The 26454-nt window shown below is 44.8% G+C and overlaps 2 protein-coding genes across 3 annotated transcripts in view; one reads left to right on the top strand and one right to left on the bottom strand.

The window, feature by feature from the left end:
* The first annotated feature begins 1275 nt into the window (after positions 1 to 1275).
* On the top strand, positions 1276 to 19763 carry ATP1B4 (ATPase Na+/K+ transporting family member beta 4). 2 transcript variants are annotated; one of them, XM_029068027.2, is made up of 8 exons: positions 1302 to 1448; positions 8357 to 8479; positions 9513 to 9641; positions 10156 to 10260; positions 12263 to 12459; positions 13997 to 14053; positions 16213 to 16308; positions 17201 to 19763. In XM_029068027.2, the coding sequence occupies exons 3-8, from the start codon at positions 9560 to 9562 to the stop codon at positions 17360 to 17362; spliced, it is 699 nt and encodes a 232-aa protein (XP_028923860.1). In that variant the 5' UTR covers positions 1302 to 1448; positions 8357 to 8479; positions 9513 to 9559; the 3' UTR covers positions 17363 to 19763. The 2 variants fall into 2 exon arrangements, with proteins under 2 accessions (XP_007667800.1, XP_028923860.1); XM_007669610.3 differs by lacking the exon at positions 8357 to 8479 and having other exon boundaries at positions 1276 to 1448.
* A 3519-nt stretch (positions 19764 to 23282) lies between these two features.
* LAMP2 (lysosomal associated membrane protein 2) overlaps positions 23283 to 26454 on the bottom strand; it is a 35361-nt gene continuing 32189 nt past the window's right edge. Inside the window, exon 9 of the mRNA XM_029067499.2 lies at positions 23283 to 25352. Coding sequence (XP_028923332.1) covers positions 25210 to 25352 — 143 coding nt within the window. The 3' untranslated portion in view covers positions 23283 to 25209. The remainder of the gene's footprint in view (positions 25353 to 26454) is intronic.

A 26454-nucleotide genomic window follows, 5' to 3' on the forward strand; every position in this document is an offset into this window, starting at 1 on the left:
TAGACCTACCTCTTTACTCACCCACCTCCACCCCTGCCCTCATGCTGTATTTTTGAATGGTATTTAAGCACTTGCTATAGGCCAGAAAGCATTATTTCCCAGTTTAGAGTTCCCCGCCTTCTCACTTTGGGCCACAGCTCTCCCTAAAATCAAATTCCTCCCCAAAATCCCACTTCCCTCATTAAACCTTCCCCAATAAATTTTCCAGCACCCTTATGCCTCACTCACCCTCTGCTAACTCTAGTACCTGTGATTTTTTAAAAATGGTATTTATTATGAGATTACTATGTGCCAGGCATAGTGGACAGAGTCAGAAGGTCATGGGTTCTGATCCAGGCTCTACCACTTGTCTGTTTTGTAACCTTGGGCAAGTCACTTCACTTCTTTGTGCCTCAGTTACCACATCTGTAAAACGGGGATGAAGACTGTGAGCCCTACGTGGGACAGAGACTGTCCAACCCAATTTGCTTGTATCCACCCTAGCATTTAGTGCAGGGCCTGGCACATAGTAAGCACTTAACAAATACCATAATAATTATTATTATTCTAAGCGGTAGATACCAGACAATCAGGTTGGACACAATCCCTGTCCCACCTGGGGCAAACAATCTTAACCCCCAGTATACAGATGAGATAACTGAGGCACAGAGAAGTGAAGTGACTTGCCCAAGGTCACAAAGCAGGTAAGTGGCAGAGTCAAGATTAGAACCCAGGTCCCTTCTCTATCCACTAGGCCACAATGCCTCTCCAATTTTAGCCCCTCCCTAGCCCTCATTAACATATCTGCTCAACTACTTTATTTTTGACACCTCCAGTTGTAAACATTTTTGTTTGATCCCTCTCCCCCCCATTAGAGTCTAAGCTGCCCGTGAGCAGGAAATGTACCACTTGGACATTCTGTACTTCCCAAGTGTGTAATACAATGCCCTGTACCAGACGGATGCTCAGTAAGTGCTATTATTACTACCTTCGTAATTCCTACAAACTAGAGAAAGAAAATTTAACCTTTTTCCTTTAGTGACAGAGTTGAACTGGGAGCAAAACATTTCAGGAGTGAGCTTAGTGGCTTTTGGTAAAATATAAAATGAAATTTATAGTAAAAATTCCTCTCCAGTAGAAACAACTCTTGATAAAATAGCATTGGAAAAAAATTCTGCCTCTTGTAACAAAGGATGCAATGATGGGAAAATGAAAATTTGAAACGTGTCCAACTATTGAGTAGTTTTCCATTTATTTTTGGCTGGTGGGATGTTCTGATGAAAAAGGGGCTGTTTTGTAACAATTCCAGGAAAATCAGGATGAAGGGAACCAACGGCTTTCAGAGGACAGAGAGGGGGAGACAAGCGAGACGGCGAGGAGAAGTTGGGACGACATCATGCAACAAGTGAAAACTTACCTTTGGGATCCAGAGAAGAGAGAATTTTTGGGTCGCTCAGGCCAGAGTTGGGGTACGTTTGAAGATTCCATTTATATTTTTCTTCGAGCTTCTAGAGCTGCTTTATTTTCTGCTCAGTGCACTTATCTGGATGTTCTTTAAATAGCATTCCTTCTGTACGATTGAGACCATCAGTTAAAAGTGTTATCCTAGTCTCGGGAGACAGCATAATACTTTAAAAGAACTAGTAAATTGCCACAGAGACTGTAACTCGTCATGAAACTCTCTATTTTCTCAAATGCCCTGAATCTGATCTCAAAGTAAAATCTTATTTAAGATGGCAGGAAATATTGACGTAGGTTTTCTGTGGCTGGAGTCTTGCTGGGGTAGATGGTTTTGTTAGATGGTTCATATCGATTAAGTCCCTTTCTTTCCCAGAGTCACCTTTCCCCCAAATTTCATTATCATTTCTTCAATAGATTTAGAGTCCTTAAAGTCTGTGAGGAACAGCTAAAAATGAAATGCCTGACCCGAGGAAGATCTTATACAGTCTGGTCACTGAGGGCAAATTCCTTGGGAGGATCAAACAATTGGGATTTATTGGGTCATGGCTAATTGAGAGCAAGTGATTTTCTTTTGCTTTCCCTGATGAGCCCCAAATGGGAGAGGAACTGCCTTCATTGTGTTTACATTGTATCTACTCCAGTTCTTAATACATATCATAATTATTGTACCTACCCCAGTTCTTAATAAATACCATAACTGTGATTATTATGCTGTACCTATTCGGTGGATCTCTCTGGTCAAGTGTTCTAGTCCCGCAGAACCAGGTAACGGTTGTTATTGAGGTAGCCTAGTTGATGGAGAAGTGGTAGATAAGCCTAACTTCATATAAGGTAAAGTCCTAAATCTAAAGAAGGCTGGAGCCTGCTATAAGGAGAAAGCTGGCTTTACCAGATATGTGCCACACATGGGGTTAGTTAGGAATGTCTAGAGAGGAAGGGGATGGTGACAGATGGGGACAGAGAGGAAAGAGCAGAGAAGGAAAGAAATCAATTAATCAGTGGTCTTTATTGGGTGATTATTGTGTGCAGTGCGATAATAATAATAATGGTATTTGGTTAAGCACTTACTATGTGCCAAGCATTGTACTAAGCACTGGGGTAGATACAAGGTAATCAGGCTGTCCCACATGGGGCTCACGGTCTTAATCCCCATTTTACAGATGAGGTAACTGAGGCACAGAGAAGTGAAGTGACTCCCCAAAGTCACACATATTACCCTATTTATTTTGTTAATGAGGTGCATATCCCCTTGATTCTATTTGTCATGATTATGTTGTCTTGTTTTTGTCCATCTGTCTTCCCCGATTAGACTGTAAACTCATCATTGGGCAGGGATTGTCTCTATCTGTTGCCAAATTGCATATTCCAAGTGCTTAGTACAGCGCTCTGCACATAGTAAGTGCTCAATAAATACTATTGAATGAATGAATAAGTGGCAGATCCAGAACAGAGCTTGGTAGAGTACACTGTAACACAGTTAATGAGACACATTCCCTTGCCCCTAACAAGTTTAGAGTCCTCACTAAACCAATGCCAAGTCCTGCCTCAGAGTTAAATTCAGTTGATAAATTGAAACACATGGGACTCACCTAGGTTCTAGGAAGCTTTACCCATTTGAATTTCTTCCAGGTTTTTTAAGGGGACCCAAGTGTCATTCCCAACTCACTCAGCCCAGACTAGTTTTTCATAACTGCCTCGGGCTGCCTCTGCCCAGCGCTCTAAGCCTCAAACCCGGCCAGGGCCCTGATGTGGCCAACCCGCTGCCTAAGGACCAGGGGCTCCAACATGGCCAACTCCCTGCCTTAGGACCAGGGCCCCGATATGGCCAACCCTCTGCCTTAGGATGAGGGACTCCAACATGGCCAACCCCTGTTTTAGGACCAGGGCCCTGACATAGCCAACCCCCTGCCTTAGGACCAGGGCCTTCGACATGGCCAACTCCCTGCTTTAGGACTGGGGGCTCCAACATGGCCAACTCCCTGCCTTAAGACCAGGGCCCCGACGTGGCCAACCCCCTGTTTTAGGACCAGGGACTCCAACATGGCCAACCCCCTGCCTTAGGGCTCCAACATGGCCAACCCCCTGCCTTAGGACCAGGAACTCCAACACGGCCAACCCCATTTTAGGACCAGGGACTCCAACATGGCCAACCCCCTGCCTAAGGGGTCCAACATAGCCAACCCCCTGCCTTAGGACTAGGAACTCCAACACGGCCAACCCCGTTTCAGGACCAGGGACTCCAACACGGCCAACCCCCTGTTTTAGGACCAGGGACTCCAACACGGTCAACCCCCTGCCTTAGGACCAGGGACTCCAACATGGCCAACCCCCTTGATTCTATTATTTTGTTAATGGGATCTACATCACCTTGATTCTATTTATTTGCTATTGTTTTAATGAGATGTTCATCCCCTTGATTCTATTTATTGCTATTGTTTTTGTCTGTCCGTCTCCCCCGATGAGACTGTAAGCCCGTCAAAGGGCAGGGACTGTCTCTGTTACCGATTTGTACATTCCAAGCGCTTAGTACAGTGCTCTGCATATAGTAAGCACTCAATAAGATCATAGTAAGCGCTCAATAAATACTAACGAATGAATGAAGGAACCTCCTGCCTTAGGGCTCCAACCTGGCCAACCCCCTGCCTCAGGACCAGGGGCTCCAACCTGGCCAACCCCTTGCCTCGCACCTCGGGACCACGGGCCCCTCCACCTCCCCATTTTACAGATGAGGTGACCGAGGCCCAGAGAAGTTGTGACCTCCCCAGCTCCGTCCTGACTCTGCCCCTTGTGAGCTGTGTGACTTTGGGCAAGTCGCTTAACATGGGGGGCCGAAAGCTCGCACTCTGGGAGTTTCTTCCCAGCTGCCTTTAACCACTTGGGGGGGGGAAAGAGGGGGCGTCGGGCTGGTCCTGGGGGGCCTTCCCTGGTGGGCAAGAAAGGGGTCGGCCCGTCCAGCCTCCTTTTGCGGGGCTGTGCGGGGCGGAGGCCCGATCGCCTCCCTCTTTCCCTCAGGCCCACGGCCCGGGTACAGGCCGCAAGCTCGCACCCGGCCAAAGCGCGCGCCCGAGCGCGCGGCCGCGTCGGGCGCGCGCACGCGCTTCGGCGACATGGCGGAATCCCTCTGGCCAGTTGACTTCCGGGGAGCGGGTCACGTGCCCCTCCCCCCGGGCGGCCAGCATAGCCGGGAGAAAGTAAGGCGCCCCCACTGGCGCGGCGGGGAGAAGCAGTCCCAGCGGGCCCTTTTAATAATATTGGTATTTGTAAAGCGCTTACTCTGTGCAGAGCACTGTACTAAGCGCTGGGGGAGATACAGGGGAATCAGGTTGTCCCACGTGAGGCTCACAGTCTTCCTCCCCAGTTGACACATGAGGGAACTGAGGGACTGAGAAGTGAAGTGACTTGTCCATAGTCACACAGCTGACAAGGGGCAGAGCAGGGATCTGATGTCGGTATTTGGCAAGCGCTCACTAGGTGCCATTCATTCATTCATTCATTCAATAGTATTTATTGAGCGCTTACTATGTGCAGAGCACTGTTCTAAGCGCTGGAGTAGATACAGGGGAATCAGGTTGTCCCACGTGAGGCTCACAGTCTTCCTCCCCAGTTGACACATGAGGGAACTGAGGGACTGAGAAGTGAAGTGACTTGTCCATAGTCACACAGCTGACAAGGGGCAGAGCAGGGATCTGATGTCGGTATTTGGCAAGCGCTCACTAGGTGCCATTCATTCATTCATTCATTCAATAGTATTTATTGAGCGCTTACTAGGTGCAGAGCACTGTTCTAAGCGCTGGAGTAGATACAGGGGAATCAGGTTGTCCCACGTGAGGCTCACAGTCTTCCTCCCCAGTTGACACATGAGGGAACTGAGGGACTGAGAAGTGAAGTGACTTGTCCATAGTCACACAGCTGACAAGGGGCAGAGCAGGGATCTGATGTCGGTATTTGGCAAGCGCTCACTAGGTGCCATTCATTCATTCATTCATTCAATAGTATTTATTGAGCGCTTACTATGTGCAGAGCACTGTTCTAAGCGCTGGAGTAGATACAGGGGAATCAGGTTGTCCCACGTGAGGCTCACAGTCTTCATCCCCAGTTTACACATGAGGGAACTGAGGCACTGAGAAGTTAAGTGACTTGTCCACAGTCACACAGCTGACAAGGGTCAGAGCAGGGATCTAATGTCGGTATTTGGCAAGCGCTCACTAGGTGCCATTCATTCATTCAATAGTATTTATTGAGCGCTTACTATGTGCAGAGCACTCTACTAAGCGCTGGAGTAGATACAGGGGAATCAATTTGCCCCACGTGAGACTCACAGTCTTCATCCCCAGTTTACAGATGAGGGAACTGAGGCACTGAGAAGTTAAGTGACTTGTCCACAGTCACACAGCTGACAAGGGGCAGAGCAGGGATCTAATGTCAGTATTTGGCAAGCGCTCACTATGTGCCTTTCATTCATTCATTCAATAGTATTTATTGAGCACTTACTATGTGCAGAGCACTCTACTAAGCGCTTGGAATATACAATTCTGTGTGACTGTGGGCAAGTCACTTCACTTCTCTGTACCTCAGTCCCCTCACCTGTAAAATGGGGATGAAGACTGTGAGCCTCATGCAACCTGATTACCCTGTATCTACCCCAGTGCTTGGAACAGTGCTCTGCACATAGTAAGCGCTTAACAAATACCATTCTTACTTCTTCTTACTAACAGTTCGGCAACAGATAGAGACAAGCACTGTTCTAAGCGCTGGGGGAGATAGAGGTAATCAGGTTGTCCCACATGGGGCTCACAGTCTTCATCCCCATTTTAATAATAATAATAATAATGGTGGTATTTGTTAAGCGCTTACTATGTGCAAAGCACTGTTCTAAGTGCTGGGGGGATGCAAGGTGATTAGGTTGTCCCACGTGGGCTCACAGTTTCAATCCCCACTTTACAGAGGAAGTAATTGAGGCACAGGGAAGTGAAATGACTTGCCCAAAGTCACACAGCTGACAGGAGGTGGAGCAGGGATTAGAACCCATGACCTCTGACTCCCAAGCCCAGGTTCTTTCCACTGAGCAATGCTGCTTCAGTGAGGGAACTCATTTACAGATTAGGGAACTGAGGCACAGAGAAGTCAGGTGACTGGCCCAAAGTCACACAGCTGACAGGAGGTGGAGCCGGAATTAGAACCCATGACTTTTGACTCTCAAGCCCAGGCTTTTTCCACTAAGCCACACATCTTCTCCTTTCGATGGGCTTCGGGCAGGAGGAAGGGAGTGAGGCTTCTGTTTGGCAACAGTGGTGGCCCAAATAGGCTCTTTGGACCCCAACTCCGCAGCACCGGTAATTGGGAGGATCAGAGGAGAAGGAGAGAGAAGCCGTGTGGCCTAATGGGTATAGCCCAGGCCTGGGAGTCAGAAGGACTTGAGTTCTAATTCCAGCTCCACCGCTTGTCTGCTGTGTGACCTTGGGCAAATCACTTCACTTTTCTGGGCCTCAGAAGCAGCATGACTCAGTGGAAAGAGCACGGGTTTAGGAGTCAGAGATCATGGGTTCTAATCCAGGCTCCACCTCCTGTTAGCTCTTTGACTTTGGGCAAGTCACTTCACTTCTCGGTGTCTGTTACCTCACCTGTAAAATGGGGATTAACACTGTGAGCCTCACGTGGGACAACCTGATTATCCTGTATCTACCCCAGTGCTTAGAACAGTGCCCTGCACATAATAAGCGCTTAACAAATACCAACATTATTATTATTATTACCTCATCTGTAAAATGGGGATTAAGACTGTGAGCTCCCCCCGCAGCCCTATGGTCTTGGACTGCATCCAGCTTGAATAGCTGTGTCTACCCCAATGTTTAGTACAGTCGGCACATAGTAAGCCCTTAATAAGTACCATGAAAAAGTAAATTTCTGCTCCTCCCCAGGAGCTCTCCTGCCAGGACCCATTGCATACTGCTGGTTCAGACAGGTTATTGGCTTCTGGGAAAGTCTACCAAATTCTTTCAGAACTGCACCTGTGGCAGTTGAATTGTGTTTTCTTTTGCCCCTATTTTTAACGGGTGGAGGCGATCCGCTGCAGTTAAGAGGGGTGCAGAAGCCGGGAGAGCAGCAGGGAAGGAAGGTGAGGTGAGGCCTCCCAGCTGTTCAGTCCATTTGAGGGATTGCAGATGCCAGAGCTGGCAGGGAGGTCTGACTGTTGGCTCCTGGGGTTGCCACAGCTGGTGATTTTCACCAGAGCAAGGCCAATTATTGTATTCAGCACCTGGAGGCGATCCCCATCCTTCCCCACTTGAAAACATACAGAAAAGGTTTAGTGAGATTTACATTCTTCCAGCAAGAACCAGGCTACTTCACGCCCCAGATTTTCAGCTGGTTCATGGGTAGAGGCCTCAGACACCTCGCACAGAGGCTCATCAGCTTTTTCTTGAGCTTTAGAGCTAAATTCGCCAGTTGGGCCCCTAAAAGGGGCTGGGCACCTGCTCTCCCTCCTGGCCCTCACTTCTGACTATATCAAGGAACATCGCTGAAAGGCTAGCTCTATCAGCACCATGTGATTGGACCAAATGTTAAACAGGCACTTGGAGGGTTTTCTGGTTACTCACCCTGCATCCTCCCTAAAGGGCTGTTAAGGCTGAAGCAATCCATTTTGTCCTTCATAATAATAATAATAATTTGTGGCATTTGTCAAGTGCTTACTATGTTTCAGGCACTGTACTAAGCACTGGGATAGATGTAAGATAATTGGGTTGGACACAGTCCTTGACCCAAATAGGTCTCACAGTCTTAACCCCCATTTTACAGATGAGGAAGCTGAGGCACAGAGAAGTTAAGTGACTTACCCAAGGTCACCCAGCAGACAAGTGGCAGAGTCAGAATTAGAAACCAGGTCCTCTGACTTCCAGACCTGTGCTCTTTCCTCTAGGCCATGCTGCTTCATCTCATGCAATTTCCCTGGGGCCTGTTTGGGGGTCTCATAAAGGGAGAGAGCAGACTGCTACTATTTTGCTCAAGGACTCTCGAGGTTGCTGAATTCCCCTTCATCTAGGTAGGTCTCTAAATAAATTCCCCTGATGCCAGGATTCTAAATTTAGCAGAGTGGAACTTTGGGGATTGGTGGGGATTGATTAATTACACCATATGTAACTAAAAGCAGGGGTAAGCAGAAGGGCAAGGGTGAGTTTAATGTCCTGTTGCTGCTTCTCTTCCTTCCTGGAAAAGCCTGAAGAAATCCAGTCAATGCTTCCTCATTTTCTGGAGTAGTCCGGCCCTGGTAGGGGCTCGACCTGGACCATGTCACCCGGTCATTTCCCCTGCGTTGGTCGAACTACCGTGGTCTAGTTCCCACCATGAACTGGTTTCCATTCACACAAACACCTCGAGCATCTGGAGGAGGAAAGACACATCTGAATGTCCTTGAGCTCAGCCTGGGAAGAGTTCTCTAGGGACAGCCGCATTCTAGCATTTCCCTTTATTATCTGAAACTGATGCTCTTTCCCCGGAAGTCTCCTGAGACGTTTCCAGCTGACGATCTGGTACTGAGCGAGTGAACGCAGCCCAAGTCACGTCAGGACTACGGGCTACCGAGGGTGAAGAGATGCATCTGTGCTGCTCTTGTTTTCTTTTCATATCATTCACATGGTTGGACTTTTAGTGAGCATTGTCTGATACAGCTCTGAAAATAAACTGCACACCAGTCTTCCCATAGACACTCGGGTCTTCGTAACAACACAGATGACGGCAGCAGGCTTCAGGGGTCGGTGCTGGAATTCCGATTCCACATATTTATTTTTTTTCTTTCGACTCACAGTCTGTTTCCTCCCCAAGCCTTGTTTCTTAGGGACCTGAGTTTGTTTATTTCTGGCCTTCGGACCCATGCTGATGTACATGAAATTTTTGAAACAGAATTTGTTTTACTCTTTTTTTGCAATCGTTCCCTTTTAAGCAGATAAGTTCCTTAAGTTTTGTGAGGAGGTATATCAATATAGGGGAGAAAGCCCACTTGCCATTTCCAAAGTATTGGAAGAGCCCCAAGTCACTTCGGAACCTGCTAATGAAATCCTCTTTTTGCTGTTTTGCAGGTCTGATTTTATTCTTTTACTTTATTTTATATGTGTTTCTGGCTGGAATGTTCACACTTTGTATGTACACAATGATGCTTACTATCAGCCCTTACCTACCTACTTACAGAGATCGAGTCACTCCTCCCGGTAAGTAAAGCAGCTGACAAATGTCCTGCTATTTCTCAATTTGCTGGCCTGAAATATTCTGCTCCAAGATGTTCAGCCTGGTTAGGCTTGACTTGCTGGCAATGACATTAGGGATTTAATTAAGAGTAAGTTTTTAATGACATCAGGCAAATTATGGTTGGAAAGCAGCATGGGACACAGTCATGCGAGCTGAGTTCTCCTCTTTCTGCCTTCTGTGTGACCTTGGGCAAGGCTCTTAACTTTGCCTCAGTTTCCACAACCATACAATGGGAATAAAATACCTGTTTCCTTCCCTCAGTCTGGGATCCCCATGAGGGTCAGGAACTCTGTCCAATGGTATTGTTTTGTATCTATTCCAGTGCTTAACACAGAGCTTGGGATCTGGTGAGCCCTCGGGAAATGCCAGCATTATTATTATGATCCTTTTGATTGTGATTTACAACTTAAGACTTAAGAACCTATAAAACATCCAGGATTGAGTTAACCCAGTCCATGTGCTTGCTTACATTACCAGGAGTTATGATTAGACCCTACACACACAGCTTCATCTTTAACTTCAATGCATCAGAACGCAGTTCGTGGTCATCTTATGTGGACAGCTTACATCACTTTCTAGAAGGTAAGTTTTAGGTAAGTGAGCAGCAGTGGACAGTAGGCAGGTTAGAACGTCAAGAGACCTGTATTCTGGTTCTCTCTGCTCTGGCTTGCTGGGTGACTTGGGGCAAATCAGTGACCACTCTGGGCTGCGTTCTCCTCATCTCTAAAATAATGTCCGCCCCTCCCGACCTCACGGGGTTGTTATAAAGAGAATTGGAAATTCAAGTTCTCCATAGGGACACACGCCCTTTGAGAGAGAGGGGAGAAAGGGAGGGGAGTGACTTCCTTCTCTCTAGATAATGAGAATCTCTTCAACCAACAACTGACCTCCTTGGTCATGTAAACTGGAAAAAATCAGGGAAACTTCAACTTGTAGGTAGAAAACTAGAATTCTGGGTGCTTTTTCTCCTAGTCAGTCAAACGTTGGTATTTGTTGAGTGCTTACTGTGTGCACAGCACTGTACTGAGTGCTTGGGAGAGTACTATACTGTAGAGGAGGTAGACATGATCCTTGCCCTGAACCTTTGAGATCTCTTTTAGCATTCTAATAATATGACTGTCTCTAACTCATCATAGGAGTTCCCAGGGTCATTCTGTCTTCAGGTGAAATAGCCTAGCCTAATGGAAACAGCACAAGATGGGGGGCCAGGAGTCTAATTGCAGATCTTGCCTGCTTTGTGACCTTGGGAAATCAATTTCACTTTTCTGTGCCTCAGTTCCTTCATCTGTAAAATGGGCATAAGATACCTATCCTCTCCCTCAGACTATGAGACTCATGTGGAATGGGGACTGTGTCTGATCGGACTGTACTGAATCTATCCCGGCGCTTAGTAAAGCATGTGGCATATAGTAAACCCTTAACAAGTCCCCAATTATTAGGGAGGGCAGAGGGGGCTGGAATTTGATTTAGAAGAGAAATGTTTTCCTTTTAAAGGAGAAAAGAATTCCCTTCATGCAAAGGAATTTCTGAAGAGGAGATAATCTCGATGAAATCTTAGGGGACAAGACCCACTTTGAGCTACAGGCCAACTCCTTGGAGGCAACCATAGAGAGAAATTAATCAAGCTTTCTGTGCCGGGAAGTAAGAAATAGGTTCTGGGAAAGAGGAACACGGCTTAGAGTCCAAAATAACACACAGGCACCATATCAGTTTCATTTTCCAGTGATTAAAACAGTGCTTTGCACAAAGTAAGCGCTTAACAAATGCCATCATTATTATTATTTTCCTGCGACTTGGTGTTTGGCAGTAAGGGTCAAGACACTGTCACATTATTAGTAATGGTAATACTGAAGGAGAAACATGAGCATGGGCCCCACTCCTTGACTGCTACTTCTCTTTCAAAGTTATTTATGCAAACACAGTTCTCCCACAAAGAAAAACCCAGCACCAAAGTGGCTTCGTAAGAAACTGTAAAATATACGGGATAGAGAGAACTCTTCAGAAAACTGGTGGCAAAATGTCTTATCATGGAGTGAGAGAAGCCAACTTTTTACCTCTAGTCCAATGCCTGATAAGGAAACAACCCTGTGTGAGATATAAAACTACTGGAAAACCAGAGGCCTCAGCCAAATGAAGAGAATTTCAGAATTCTAGGGGCTTGCACATTGGCAGAAGCTTAGACTTTTGGAAGATTGTGGACTTCACACTACCCTCGAGAATTTTAGTAGCTGCAGTTATATCCCCATATATCTACATTAAGTTCTCTTTCCCTTCCTTTTCCCTTCACCTTCCCCTCATGCATACCCACGGGAGCTTTCAAGCCTACAGAAATGGGCAGCAGGAGACGAGAGTGGTTAGAGGAGAAAGATAGATCGGGCCAAAGAAGTTTTCCAAGTTTACCTCCCCCTGAGCTTACTACTTTTGCCGTGGTCTGGTTCCAGTTCATAGGATTGGGCCCCAAGGTTACGCTGCCAACAGAGGGGCAAGACTGAGTGGGCCCAGGCTGGAAAGAGACTTAAGGGAGACCACTGAAATCACAGCCTCCCAAAAAATCAGCTTAACCAGATCTCTCTTCTGACCTCAGCATATAATGACAGCCTTCAGGAAGAAAAGAACATAAATTGCCTTCGAGGAGCGTACTTTTTCCAGGATGGAAAAGATGATGAAGAAAAGAAAGCCTGCTGGTTTAAACGCTCCTTTCTGGGGAACTGCTCCGGCATCGAGGACCCGACCTTCGGGTATTCCACCGGCCAACCCTGCATCCTGCTGAAGATGAACCGGGTGAGACTCAATTCCGGACACCGCTGCCACCGGCAGCCACGTCCCCGCTTGTTACTGGCTTCAGATGAGCTTAGGAGGGTTACACTCACCATTTTTCTTAGGCAGGAAAGAGTAGTGAACCTCTGTGGTAAACTTCAGCCAGTTCTCACTGCAGTCACTCTCTCCGTGCCAGAATCTGAGGGAATGAATGGTGGTGGAAGCCTCCCTGGTGCCTGAGTCAGTGGCAGGACAGATGCTCTTTTAATCCCACAGATATGGGCAAGATGACACTTGGCTGATCAGTTTGTTGTAAGCTCCCCATTGGATTGGAAGCCTTCGAAGGCAGGGATCGGGTCTTTCACTTTCAGTGGGAGCACTCAAGATCTTAGCAGTGCTCTACACACAGCCGATGGCAGACGCTGAATAAATACTGATGAGGATTTGGTTTGTTTTTTAATGGTATTTGTTAAGTGCTTACTATGTGTCAAACACTGTTCTAAGCTCTGGTGTAGATACAAGTGAATGAGGTTGGACACAGTTCCTTTCCTGCATGGGGCTCACAGTTAAGTAGGAGGGAATACAAGAGAACGGAGGCATGGAGAAGTTAAGTGACTTGCCCGAGGTCATACAGCAAGCATTTATCAGAGATGGGATCAGAACCCAGATCCTCTAACTCCCAGACCCATGCTCTTTCCACTAGGCCACGTGACTTACCAATACAGCACTGGCTTCCTTCCAGACATTGTGGAGGCTTTTAAAGTCTAATCAGAATCCTTCCACAGCTTTTCTGGAAACTAGCACATGTGTGGAACCTGAATGAGGGACTCTCAGCACTCCAAATGACCTAGGACAGCCCTTCTTTTTGTGCGGGGTAGGGAAGGAGGCATCCCAGGCTGTTAGGGACCACTCTAGAGACCCTCTCATTTACTTTGACTCCCTTGACAGGAAGTTTTCCCCTAGAGCTCACTCAAATCCTTCCTCCTGTAGTTCAGGACCTGAATGAAAATGACTTAGAAGAGACCAGCCATTCATGGCCTAGAAACAGTAAAAATCATAGATAGTTTTCACTTTTTCCAGTTGGCAACCACAATAACGGACAACAAATGATCAGATAAAGAAACAAAGCCAGGAAGAGATAAACTTGTGGTTTTGAAGATCAGCAGTTCCCAGACTCTTTATACTTGAAAAACAGTCTGAGGGCTCTGCTCATCCCACCCTCTTCCTTCCCATTCTCCCCAGACTAGGCTTTGTCTCCCTCTTGCTACTGCAACAGATACCGTGTGCTCTGCACACAGGAAGCGCTTAATAAATACGACTGAGCAGGGAGAACATACAGGAGTGGAGGAAGCTGGATCACCCATTCACACAGTCCACAGTTTGCTGCTGTGCCAGCCACCCACCCCTTCAGCTATATAGAGGGCTGCGGTTCCAGCCGCTTCAATCCACCTGAAAATCTCCCACGGTCCCCTAGAGCCCAACAATAGATTTTCATTTGCATGGTGATTTTTACACCACTGTGAGGTAACAGTTTTTTTTTTTGTTGTGTTGTTTTAAATAGATCATAGGCTTCCTACCTGGCTCTGGAGGACCTGTGAATGTTGACTGCCAAGTTCAGGTAAAAATGTTTGTTTATTTTGCCTTTGGTCACTAATACTTCATGCCCCCCACCCCAGAAAAAAGAACCCATCAGCCCTCAAGTCACAATATGACTGACCTCGTCAGCTGTTTTTCCAAGCAGGCTTTCGATAGGCTTTAATTGACACTTTGGTTTTTGGGCCTCAACTAGACATGTAATCTTTTTATGACAAGAAATGACTCTGGTATCTCAATTACAGTGGGAAGAAGTCATCCTCTTGCTTTTATTCTTTTCGGTTTCTCTGAAGCATCCTGACAATGACTGGTTTATGCTCTGCATTAGATTATGGGACTACTGCTCAGGCAGTGTGTTACTGCCAACCTTTAAGGCAGGATATGAACAGTGAGAAATTGTACAAGTACCTTTAGAGTCCCACCACAAAAGTCTACTCCATTACATTCTACATATGGCACAAGCACTCACAACTTGAGCACAAAGGCAGAGTGCTGGAAGCGGGATACTATCGCCTGGTGCTCCTTTTCAGTCAGCAACAGCTCTGGTGTATTAAGGATTACGCTGACACTTCAGTAATGCAAACAAGTGTAGAAATGATGTCAGTTCCACCCAACCCAAGCTGTAATCCTACACTAGAACCTTAACTGTTTTGTCTGGGCCACATCTTAAGATAATAATAATAATAATTATGGTATTTGTTAAGCGCTTCCTATGTGCCAGGCACTGTTCTAAGCCCTGGGTGGATACAAGCAAATCAGATTGGTCACAGCCCCTGTTCCACCTGGGGCTCACAGTCTCTATCCCCATTTTACAGATGAAGTAACTGAGGCACAGAGAAGTAGAGTGATTAGCCCAAGGTCAAACAGCAGATAAGTGGTGGAGCCGGTAGTAGAACCCATGAACTTCTGACTCCCAGGCCCATGCTCTATCCATTATGCCAGATGAGTTTTATTTTTTCCATCCTCTACCTGGAAGTCTTGCCTCCCATTACTCTTTTCCCACCTAGCTCTTTGCCTAGGATACTCTGGAATTGTAGATCTGGCCGGGCAGAACCAAAGCTGGAAGTGGCAGACATCCTGTCTGGTGCCCCTTGGGGCCAGCACTAGGCTGATCTTGACTGACTCTTCACTAGGGTGATATCCACTCTTATTGTTAACGAAGAACCCTGTTGAAGATTTTTGGAGTCAGCCTTTCCTGAGATGAAGAAATAAGAGTAAATGGGTTTAAAAATCACCAATGGCCACATTATGACCTCTTTTCACCTTCTGAAGTTACACTTTCTTTCCCTGGCTTTGGCCCACGCCTCCCAATTACAAGAAAACCCCTAATAATCTAGAATGTAGGAGCTGGAGACCCAGGGAAGCTTGGATACTGACGACTGTAGATAATTGAGTTTGCTTTACTTGACAGGTGCCTGTATTTATCTCCTAAGTACACAGCCTTAACCTATAGAACTGAAGGTTCAGAATGTGCATTGCACAGTATTTTCTCATTGACCGTGCCTGCAGATAAGTTGAATGAACCATCCTGTCCATTTCATGTCATAACTGATTCTGCAGTAGCGTACAGTACTCTAACACATCACAATCTTTGGACATAAGTAGTTTCATAGGTTCAAAAATTACAGATCAAACATCTGGATCCAACGGCAAGGGTGGGTGTCGTGGGAGTCTCAACGGCCCTGTTTTCTTTACCTCTCGGGGTCCAGAGAAGAGGGTTTTCACTGGATTTCTCAATCAATCAATGGGATCTGAGCACTGTGTGCTGAACATTGTACTAGGCACTTGGGAGAGAACAGCAGAGTTGATAGACATGCTCCCCGCCCACAAGGAGCTCAGTCTAGTCTGATCTCATGAATCACCATCAGGCATTACTCTCCATTCTCCCCACTTGTCCAACCTTTAAAGGCATCTTCTGAGATGAAGAGCAGGACACATTTTTACCTACCTCAGAAAAATCACTCACCTTTCCCTCGGTGATTCAGGCAGTTTGGGCAGAAGCTGGGTAAATACGTGGCCTGGAATACCCAGAGCCCAAGCTCTGTAACATTCGTCATTTGCAGTAAGGGCAGTTATTATGGCCCAGTATCTCCGCATTTGCCGCAGCTTTTTGGCCTGAGACTCAGGCGAGTTTTCCCTAACCCCTCTGTGTTCCCCACCCTCATTCCAGTTTTTCCATTTCAGAAAGGCAACCGGAGTGACCTCAAGGCTGTGGACTTCTATCCAGAGAACGGCACATTTGATCTCATGTACTACCCTTATTACGGCAAGCTTACCCACGTAAGTGGATTTGCAGGTGAAGCCCCGCTGAGCTCTCTGGCTGTTAAGAGTTCCTCTTACACAGAGGGCACGCCAACCAGAAATAGCCCAGGCTGACTGCACTAAACAGGAAGTAGTCCACCACAGAGAGGAAAGCAAAGGTTTACCCCACGGTGCGGTCAAATAGCCAGGAAGGAGAAGTACGCGTGAGAACTTCACTGATCTTCCGGCTAGCTCTTGGGCTGATAAGCTCAGTGACCTTATGGTCCTCGTTTCCTCAGTTTCTTTCGGTCAGTATCTTATGGAGATGTGAGGATTACTGCCAGGGTAATCCTTTCTGTGAGCACAGAGGAGTCTGCGATTGCCACAAAAGTTCAGTGGAATTGGCCCAAAGCCACCAATTCGGAAAAAGTCTCCTGCCTTAAAGGAGATATCTGCTTTGCTTTCAATATTTTGACCTAGAGAGATATGGGGGGAAACTGAGGTCTCTTTCCTGTTTAGAATAGAGAGCCCTTGAAAGAGCAAACGCTTAACAAATACTGCAATTCTTATTCATTCCGCCCTTACAAGTCCCTCCCAATCATCCTTTAAAAGAAGCAGTGATACAGGGCACAAGGAAGAAGGGGGAGTTAAAGTCAGGGATGAGGGCAGCCAACTTCCACCCTCGAGAGGCTGCCAGCCTTGGACCACTGGGACACGGACAAAGGACACACCACAGATGCTGCTTCAGGTCCAAGAGTCTGAGAGCCTCCAAATCTTTACCAACACGAGGTGGAGAGGCTGAACAGCCAAAGTGAGCACGGTCTGCGGTCTGCTTGCCACGAATACAGCGTGTCGGTGGTGTTTTCTGCTTAAGTCCCACCGTCTCCCTGGTGGCCTCCTACCTAACTCAGAGACCTCTTCTCCCCTCCAGGTAAACTACACCTCCCCCTTGGTGGCTATGCACTTCACTGAAGTGAAGAAGAACCAGCCCGTGGCTTTACAGTGCCTCTTAATAGGCAACGGCATCGTGAATAATGTTAACAACGACCGCTTCGTGGGCCGAGTTCTCTTCACCCTGAACATTGGAGGGTAATCACGTCTTGGATACCCTGTGGCTCGGTTCCACTCCGTCACAATCAGTAACCACCAAATTCCTTTCCCCCTGTTGATTAGGAGAATCTCCGAACACAGGAACGGTTAAAATTTGGAGAACAGGCACTTGGATTTCTCTGTACTTGAAAAGTCAAATATCACTGTTGGATTGTATGGATAGGCTCTACCCTTGTGAAAAAATTCAGAGAATTCTGTTTTTTCATCTACTTGATAAAAGTAGCCCTCTGTTTATAGCCACAGGGTAGTATAATTCCAAAAGAGAAGCAGCAGAATTTCTATTTAGACTCTTTCCTTTGAATTCTAAGTATTTTCAGATGGTCCCTTCAGAAATTGACTATTGTGCTCTCCCAGTTCAGTAGAAAGCAAATAATGTGAAAGGCGGTTAATTGGCCAGCCAGTTCTGAGCTGAGGTAGGACCCCATACTAAGAAATAATTAGGTATATGTCTGAGAAACAAATTTCAGCTAGCTGAACCAAATGGGATTTAGTTACCTGAACAAGTCTCAGTCCCAGTTAGTTTTGATAACTAGCTTTCTATCCAGGCTGTTGAATTTCTCCCATCCATCTGAGACTATTTAATGCCAAATGCAGAGATTAAAAATCTCCACGCAAACGCACAGGTTCCACATATCCGGCAAATTCCTCCTGCTCCAAAAAGTACCTGGCCTCCAAATTCTTGTGACTAACCCACTTCGCCTTGGCCTTGTGACAGGTGAGAGGGAAGTTATCAGGTCCAGTTCAATGTCTGCCTCCCCCTCTAGGCTTTAAGTTTGTTGTGGGCAGGAAACGTGTCTACCAATTTTGTTACAGTGCACTCTCCCAAGCGCTTAGTACAGTGTTCTGCAAACGTAAGCACTTGAGAAATATGGTTAACCAGCTTCTCAGACAGTTGCCTCAGTTGGCTGAGAGGGAGCTGAGTGGCCGATATTGATAACAAGCCCTTTGGATGAATTTCAGTGATGTTTCCTCTCCTAACATGTAAATTCCAAGGTAAAATACCCCTTTTTTCTTCCATAGATTTCTGAGCCTCTGGCAGAACATCGTTTTCTCTTCCACATATTGATAAGATACACAGCCCGGAGATGACCTCACAGCTTTAGGGCCCAGAAAAGAGCCAAATCCCACTCTAGAGATGTCCTATCCTCCTACCCCACACATCCCCCCTACCCCATGTGGCTGTGGCAGGGCAAGAAAGTTCAGCCAATTCTCAGCTACTCGAGGACAGATTAGCAAATTTCAGGGTGGTCCTTTCTCAATCTGTTGGCTTGTTTGTAATTCTTGGTAGCCCCTTGTAAACAAGAGGAAATAGGTAGGGAATAAAGGAAAAACTGCACTCAAGCAGTTTCATCTTCTGTTCATTCTAGTTAGAAGTTGACAAACTAGTAAGTGAAGTAATATTTTGGGTTATCTGTGGATTTCAAATGTCCAGGTTGTTTTAACCTCCATTACCACAAGTAACTGAGATTTGGCTGTAGTCATAAGGAGGACTGGAAGTGGCAAATTCCATGATTCTTAAGATTTCCCACCTTTAAAGTGAGGAGGGCTGTGCAAGTACAATTCCATCTATGTGCATTTTCTGGTCCCCAGTTCAGCTCACCAGAAAGCATTTTTTTAAGTAGTGTGCCCACATCTACAAAGACTGTGATTTGTCAAATCTCTTCCAGAATATGCCACAATCTGATAAGACAACTCTGATTCCCCTGGGGAGGGGGTAATTTGGGTCACCTTTCCCCAGGGATGTGAACCTCACCCATGCAAAATGCCTTTAAATAAGTGGAACAGTGGTTCTAGACTGTAAGGCCGGTATAGGCAGGGATTGTCTCTATTGCTGAATTGTACTTTCCAAGCACTCAGCACAGTGCTCCGCACACAGTAAGTGCTCAATACATATGATTGAATGGATGAATGAATGTACGTGCAAAGCCACTGGAAAGTGAATTTAACATGCAGGCCTGAGGTGGTTTCCCCCCGCCATTTATGATTTATCCTTGCACAGTACATTCCCAATACCCTAGATTGCCAGCTACTATCCAATAGGTATTCCATTATTGTCAATCATATTTATGGATCTCTTACTGTGCTCCCCACTAAACACTTGGGAGAGTACAACATAGCACATTCTTTGCCCACGAGTTTCAAGTCTAGAGGGGGAGACAGACATTAATATAGAAAAATAAAGATTTGTACATAAGTGCTATCAAGGAGATATTTAGTCCCCAGGTACCTTGGTTCAAATATATCCTGTCATTGTGGCCAGACAGGTATTGGATGGTACTTCTGGCCCCCAGATATTGTTCCTTATGAAACCTGATTTTTTATATAGGGGATTTGACCCTAATAAATCTAAATGAAAATAAAATGCATGGCATTTCTGTAACATGCTTTGGCTCTTGATCATTCAATAGCATTTGAGTGCTTACTGTGTGCAGAGCACAGAACTAAGTGTTTAGGACATGTACCACACAATTAGTCACCATGGTCCCTGCCCTCAAAGAAGCTTACAGTCTAGAAGGCTACTGAGTCATGTGCAGGAAGTCAAAGCTGCTTTATTGAAGCAAGCCTAGCTGTTGGCCATATTTCAGATTTTTGCATCACCTAAAATCCCTTTTCAGGAGTGCGGAAAAGGTTTTTCAGCCGGAAGGTGAAACTGAAAGTTGTGTCTCAACTGAGAATGATTTTCTTTTAGAGTGACTGAACCCTTTCAAATGCTCCTGATTGATTATTGTAAAGTTTGTTTCTGATGGGGGGACCTCTGGCATCCATTGCACTTTAAGGAAAAGGAGCACTGCAGAGGAGTTGGGTGACAAAGAATCCCAACGTAAATGGTGCCTGGACCCAGAAAGCATTGGAAGAAGGGGTGTAATCCAGGCACACCTAATCTCAAAAAGCCCCACGAAAAACAAATCTTTACTTGCGAAAGAAAGGAAATATTTCAGGCCCTGGATTTCACCAAGGACTTCATTTTGCACACAAAACTCTGTTAACCCAAGTCAACCCCTCATGACATTACCTTCCTATAGGCTCCTTAGTCCTTTGGGATATAGGCAGGGAGTATGTCTATTGTACTGGACTCTCCCAAGTGCTCAGTACAGTGCTCTGCACACAGTAAGCGCTCAGTAAATAACTAAGCAAAAATAACAGGACTGAGGAAGTGTCCATTGAAGATCCCCTGAACTCTTTGTTTCTCAAACCACCATCAGGGCAGGAGCTGTGCAAGTTGAGAAATAGGAAGAAGAGCGGGAACCCCTGCAAGTCCTGCCTCTTCCCTCAGACCGTCTGTGTCTTTTTTTTAAAATGGTATTTAAGTGCTTGCTATGTGCCTGGAACTGTACTAACTACACTGAGGTCGATACAAGCTAATTATCGGGACTCACAGTATTCTCATTTCTACAGATGAGGTAGCTGGGGCACAGAGAAGTTAAGTGACTTGCCTAAAGTCACAAAGCCGACAAAGGGCAGAGCTGGGATTAGGTGTTCCTTTTTTTCCTAGCCTTCCTATCCACCATGCACTCATTTCCTTTTTCTAATAAGCCCTCACCAAATTTGAATGATAAATTATCTCCCTGGGAAAACATATCCTAAATCCCTTTTCAATCTCCCTTTGTACGTACAAGACACACACACACTCCAAACTGCCTTCCTTATTCCAACCCCTAATAGGGTTTTGTTTTTTTTTTTTAATCATTTTACCATTGGGTGTACTATTCCATTACTTCTCAGCCCTTGAAAAGATGTAATCTAAATCCAAGCTTGAACTGCTTGCCTGATTAGGGGGTCTTTAACTCCTCTACCAAGTGCTCGCACAGTGCTCAGTACTTCAGAGAGAAAATGCAGTCCCAGTTCCATAATCAAAAGCAGCTCAAACAGGACATAAAATTGGGAGCCATGGAGAAAGTCATCCCCAGAAGATGCCTGAAATTATATCTTGTTTCATCTTGCTCTCTTCAGCAGACATTTCATGACAACGTCTCTAGACTATACGCTCATTGTGGGCAGGGAATGTGTCTACTACACTGTGTAATACTCTCCTAAGCACTTAGTACAGTGCCCTGCATAAAGTAAGCACTCGATTGATTTTACCTCTTCTTCATCTATAGACATATCACTGAGTGGAAGGACACACAAAATACATCAAATTTAAGGATGGTAGTTCTTAATGTAGGAAAAAAAGTTTTTTAAGAAGGAGGATTAAATAGAAAAATGTACTGAGTTGAGTGTCAGGGAAAGAAGGGAGTTGGGGGAATAGGGGTAAAAAAGATACAAAGCAGGTGTGAACTAGACAAATGGTGGAAATCCCTTGATTAGCTTGAGAACTAGATATATCACAAGTAGAAGGGGAAAGGAAGAAGTGATACAATTTAACAGCCTGGGTATTGAGAAAGAAAGAAGTGAGGAAAGATTATTAGGGAAGTTCACTTGGAGTTACTGACAGGGATGGTGGAAACAGTTGGGCTGTTTCTGACCCTGCTTTACCATACTAGCAAACCTACCAGTTCAGCTGGAGGGTGAAGAGTCCTTGCAAGTGGGCCCTGGGACCACCACCAAACAATATAGGCAGCACAGGGCAATCCAGAAGTCAATCCTGAATCATGCCTACTATCCCATGGGATATGGGTCAGTCAGATGTCCTCACTAGGCTCTGTGACTGCCTCCTTGGACCCAGAACAAAGCTATCTCCTATATGGATCTCAGTGCTTAGAAGAGTGCTTGGCACACAGTAAGTGCTTAACAAATGCCATAATAATAATAATGATAATAATCTCAACATTTTCAAGAAGAGCACATACAGGGCCCAGCACTTTAGGTTCTGGGTGGTGCCTGCTTGTTTTCTTACCCACATCTCCCACCTCGGCCTTTTGAGAATGCACTGCCTAGGTGATGCTTATTCTTCTCTCCTTGGGCGGGGGCTGATGCTGTGGCTCGCTTCTCAGGTCCAAGAAGTGATTGTTTTATCCACACCCACTGCCCCCATTTACAAATATGAAGCCCTTGCAGGCTGTGGTTGTCTAATTACTGGATATCAACTAGGCAAGAGTCTTCTATTCTGGATAATTCACCGACCATCGTGCATAGAGTCCATATTTGGCAAGGAAGTTGCTCTCTTTCATGCAAAACCTTTTTACAGGTTATCCCTACTGGGACAGGGCTAAATTTTGCTATTTCAGGATAAAACAACTTTTATAGTTTGTTGAAGATACTTTTTTAATAATATGTATTTTAAAAGGAATTAATGGAACCTGAAGGCCCACTGCCCCATACAATCAATGCCAGGAGAACCTCCCACTGGCTGTCTATTTCTGAAAATGAAGATATGGGTGTAGTTTCCTGGGTGGGGCCAGCTCAAGTTTTTTCACACTTCTTACTGACACACAAACACAGTGAGATATGAAATAGGATCTTTTGGGGACAAAGGGGTGAGTGATATGCAGTCAGAATGACTCTGCTAAGCTACAGCAACAGGTTTTTAGGGCTTTAACTCATTACCTACACCAATCAGTTTAGCTAAAACAGACCACTAGAAATGTACCTTGGCATCCCCACCCTAAACAATTCCCTACCTCCTACCTTAGCAATAATGCTTTTTAAGAACAGTGAGGAAAGCTGCTGTTCTTGTGACTGTATTGTACTGCCAGTGATTAAAAGGGGGCATGGAATGCTTATAAAGTAAACCGATTTGGGGGTGGGAAGGAAAAGCACTTTTTCTGGTTGTACCTGACAACTTCCTGCTAAGATCTGTCTTTCCGCTCCTTACATACATACACGCATCAAAGCGAGAACACAAACGTGAACCACACAGACTGTAGCAAAGTTCAAAAACTAAACATTTTCCCATTCAGATGTCTACGCAGAGAGCTTTAACACACCAAAAAAAAGAACCAAGAACAGATGTACTCGGCAAAATTAGGCAAACATCATTGTAACTTTATTTTTATATTCACACTATCTTCATCTGAAGATTTTTTACAATGTCTCCAAGTCAGAGAACCATATTTACCATCACTATTCATGCTACAGTAACTTTAAGGTGCTTGTTTGATACTGACTTCTTAGGAAGTTCAATTATTCATGTTAAACATTTTTTTTAATCCCCTAGGGAACTGCCACAGTTTAAAGTTCTCCACAGGCATTGAAACAAGTCAGGCAGGGAGGATAGGTGAGGATGCTGGGATGAGAGATAAGCAGCTGTGATGCACAGAAAACAGTGAAGGTCAGGTACAGAAACCCTCCATGTTGGTTCCAGAAAGAGAAAATGTGAACCACAGTGGCAATTTATTTCCTGAACTAATAGCAATTCAACTCTTTCAGATTTTATGAGGCATTCCAGGATCTAGGGTTATGCTACTGGAGGAAGACTAGCTTAGTTTTCTATTTTCCTATAATAAAACAATCCCAGAGTCCATCTCACCTCAAGCACAAAAGAAAAAAAAAACCTTCAAGGAATATGGAAAGTTACGGTGACTCTTCCAATTTCTGTGGTTTTATTGCATGACTCTCAGTAGCTTTTATTCAATCGCCACAAAAAAACAAGCCAACCTTTCCTCAAAATACACCTTGCCAAAAGCAGAATGAACTGGACCAATTTGGAAGAGATTGAAATCCAAAGCTAAGACATTTGTCTCTCTTCATTAGAGTAATGCCTCTGTTCGTTATTCTACAATCAGTTAGTGTTTCATTTGAGGTACTGTGCATTTTTTGTAGTTCAGAGCTATTTTTAAAAAGTGGAGTCTGAAATGTAGGCATAGAGGTTTTAAAAATTAGAATTAAACTGATGGATCACAGGATCTTGCCTTAACAGCTCTCAACCTTCAAATTCAGGAAATATACCAGCCAAGTTGGACTCCTGAAGCTGTCTATGGGGCGCAAAAATACGTCACCCAGCAGCCACTTGAGAAAAACACTGGACCTTTCAAATCTCTAACCACGGTGAATGAGGCAGCAACTTTCCATTAGGTCTCAAATTGGTTTCTCGAGAAGTTAGATTCTGGGTCAAAAGACGTCCTGCTCCTTGCTCAAAAGGCTGAGTCCTAGTCAGGGCCACCTTGTGAATTTAAGAATGAACTCAAAGCTCTGGGTCATCCCCAAGAGCACTTAATTTAAAAATCTATCCTAATCGAAAAGCCACCAGCAAGGACTAAACACCTAGAAAAACAAGAGTTTACTACATCTTCTGTGGCACACCCTTTAATATAACCCGTTTACTCCGACTACATCATCTTCGGGGAGGCAATACATTATTAAATGCTCTACCACTAACATATCAAAAGGAAAACTGCCAGACTTGTATTGTTGAAATAACTTGGGGCTGTTTCAACAAAACTTGGACACAGGATAGCCCAGGAAACGTCAGTCATTTTCAACAGACTGTTGCTAACAACAACCTTGGACTCTACTACTATTTCTGCGTTTCTCTCAAAGTTTAATCCTTCAACAGCATCTGTACCCTTTTCATTTAAGAATGTCAAATAAAGTGAGTGGCAAAGTGAAAGTAGCCGTGTATACTATTGCACTGCATAATAAGTGATATAGTAACTGGGTTCTCATGTCTGAAAACCACACTGACTGCCAGATATAAGATAGCATTACAGTAAGCATTTTTCTCCTCCGTAAACTTCATTTCATTTTAGAGGGAAAAAAAATTGCTTCTAACCTTATTTTGGTGTGTTTCTTGAGTAGAGGTTACTCCTGCCAGTGTTGGCTAGAAGCTCACTGGGTTTTGTGTTTCTAACACATGAATCTATTGCACAACATATCCTGGTTTTTAGTAAAGGTGGACATAATTCATTACTTTTGTTAGGTGGAAGAAAAAACTGAAGCAGAATGAAATGACTACACAGACTGATAGCCAGTGCGACTTTTCCTTCTTCCAATTATATAGGAGATAAAAACAAGAATTATAAGGAAGCCAAGGGCCACACCCACTGCGATTGGAATAAGAAAGTTCAGGTCAGAGTCAGCAAAGCATTCTTCAGCTGTTGGAAAAGAACAAACAGAAAGCAAAGGACAGGAAATTAGTAAAGAACATAAGCATTAGAAAAACAAGAAAGGAGCACACACTTTGAAAATTTAATTAGTTCAAGTTCATTAGTTCAAGTTAGTCTTCCATAGCATTGTCCCCTTTTCTTCCTCTTATTCCCTCCCAAACAAAACTGTTTTCCATATTGCCCCCAAACGCAAATGGTAACGGGCCTTCTTTCTTAAAAACATGGAAAAGTGTCACAACTTGTGCTATTTTCTGCAACCCACTAAAAATCTATTTCATTTTCCCTTCACTGCTGAAAAGAAGAAGAGGAAGCAGGTGGAGGGTAAGTGAATGTAAACTGTTTGGCCAATATGTAGAGCCTTGTGTTTCTTAAAACAGCAGTTCTAACAGAATCCTCTCCTACATTTGCACCTGTTCACTGTACTGCCTGTTCCTTTCTCCATTCGCCCTTCTACTTCCTAAAAAAACATTTCCAATGGGGAGATTTGGAGTGATGATATAGAATGAATAAAACATGATTTTATAAATGCAGAGATAAAGATAGGGAAGAAATGCATAGATTTACAAAGGCATCCTAAGGGTTCTAGATTATTGTACGTTATTTGATTTTGAAGTAGAGATAAAACGACAGTGTGCCCATTTGGACAATTTACAGAATCATTTTGATGACAGCACTTACGCAAAATAGGAAGAGGTCTCGATTCTACTAAATCCATTAAAAGTAAACTACTAATCTCTTGGTACAAAGAGATCTGGTCTAGGTAAATTCTGTCAAAGCCTAAGTGATGTCATTTGAAAACCGGAGAGTTTATGTAGTGTTTGCTCTTGCCAAATTTTAGTGTAAGCTTTGAACAGCAGGGCATGCATTTTAATTTGTCAAAAAAACCCCAAATGTTACTAAAGCATGGGGGACCCAACTTGCATTTCAGTAACTGAATTAGCCTTAGTGGAAGATTTACTGTAATTCACTGGCCAAGTCCAAATGCATTTACAGTGGCAAAACAATTAAGTCACTTACAGGAAAACCTCCGGTTTCAAATCTTGGCTGAATAACGGAAACAAAAATCAAAGACAGCAGGAAAAGTGGGATG

This window comes from Ornithorhynchus anatinus, chromosome 6, assembly GCF_004115215.2.
Source record: "Ornithorhynchus anatinus isolate Pmale09 chromosome 6, mOrnAna1.pri.v4, whole genome shotgun sequence".
Classification (NCBI taxonomy): domain Eukaryota; kingdom Metazoa; phylum Chordata; class Mammalia; order Monotremata; family Ornithorhynchidae; genus Ornithorhynchus; species Ornithorhynchus anatinus.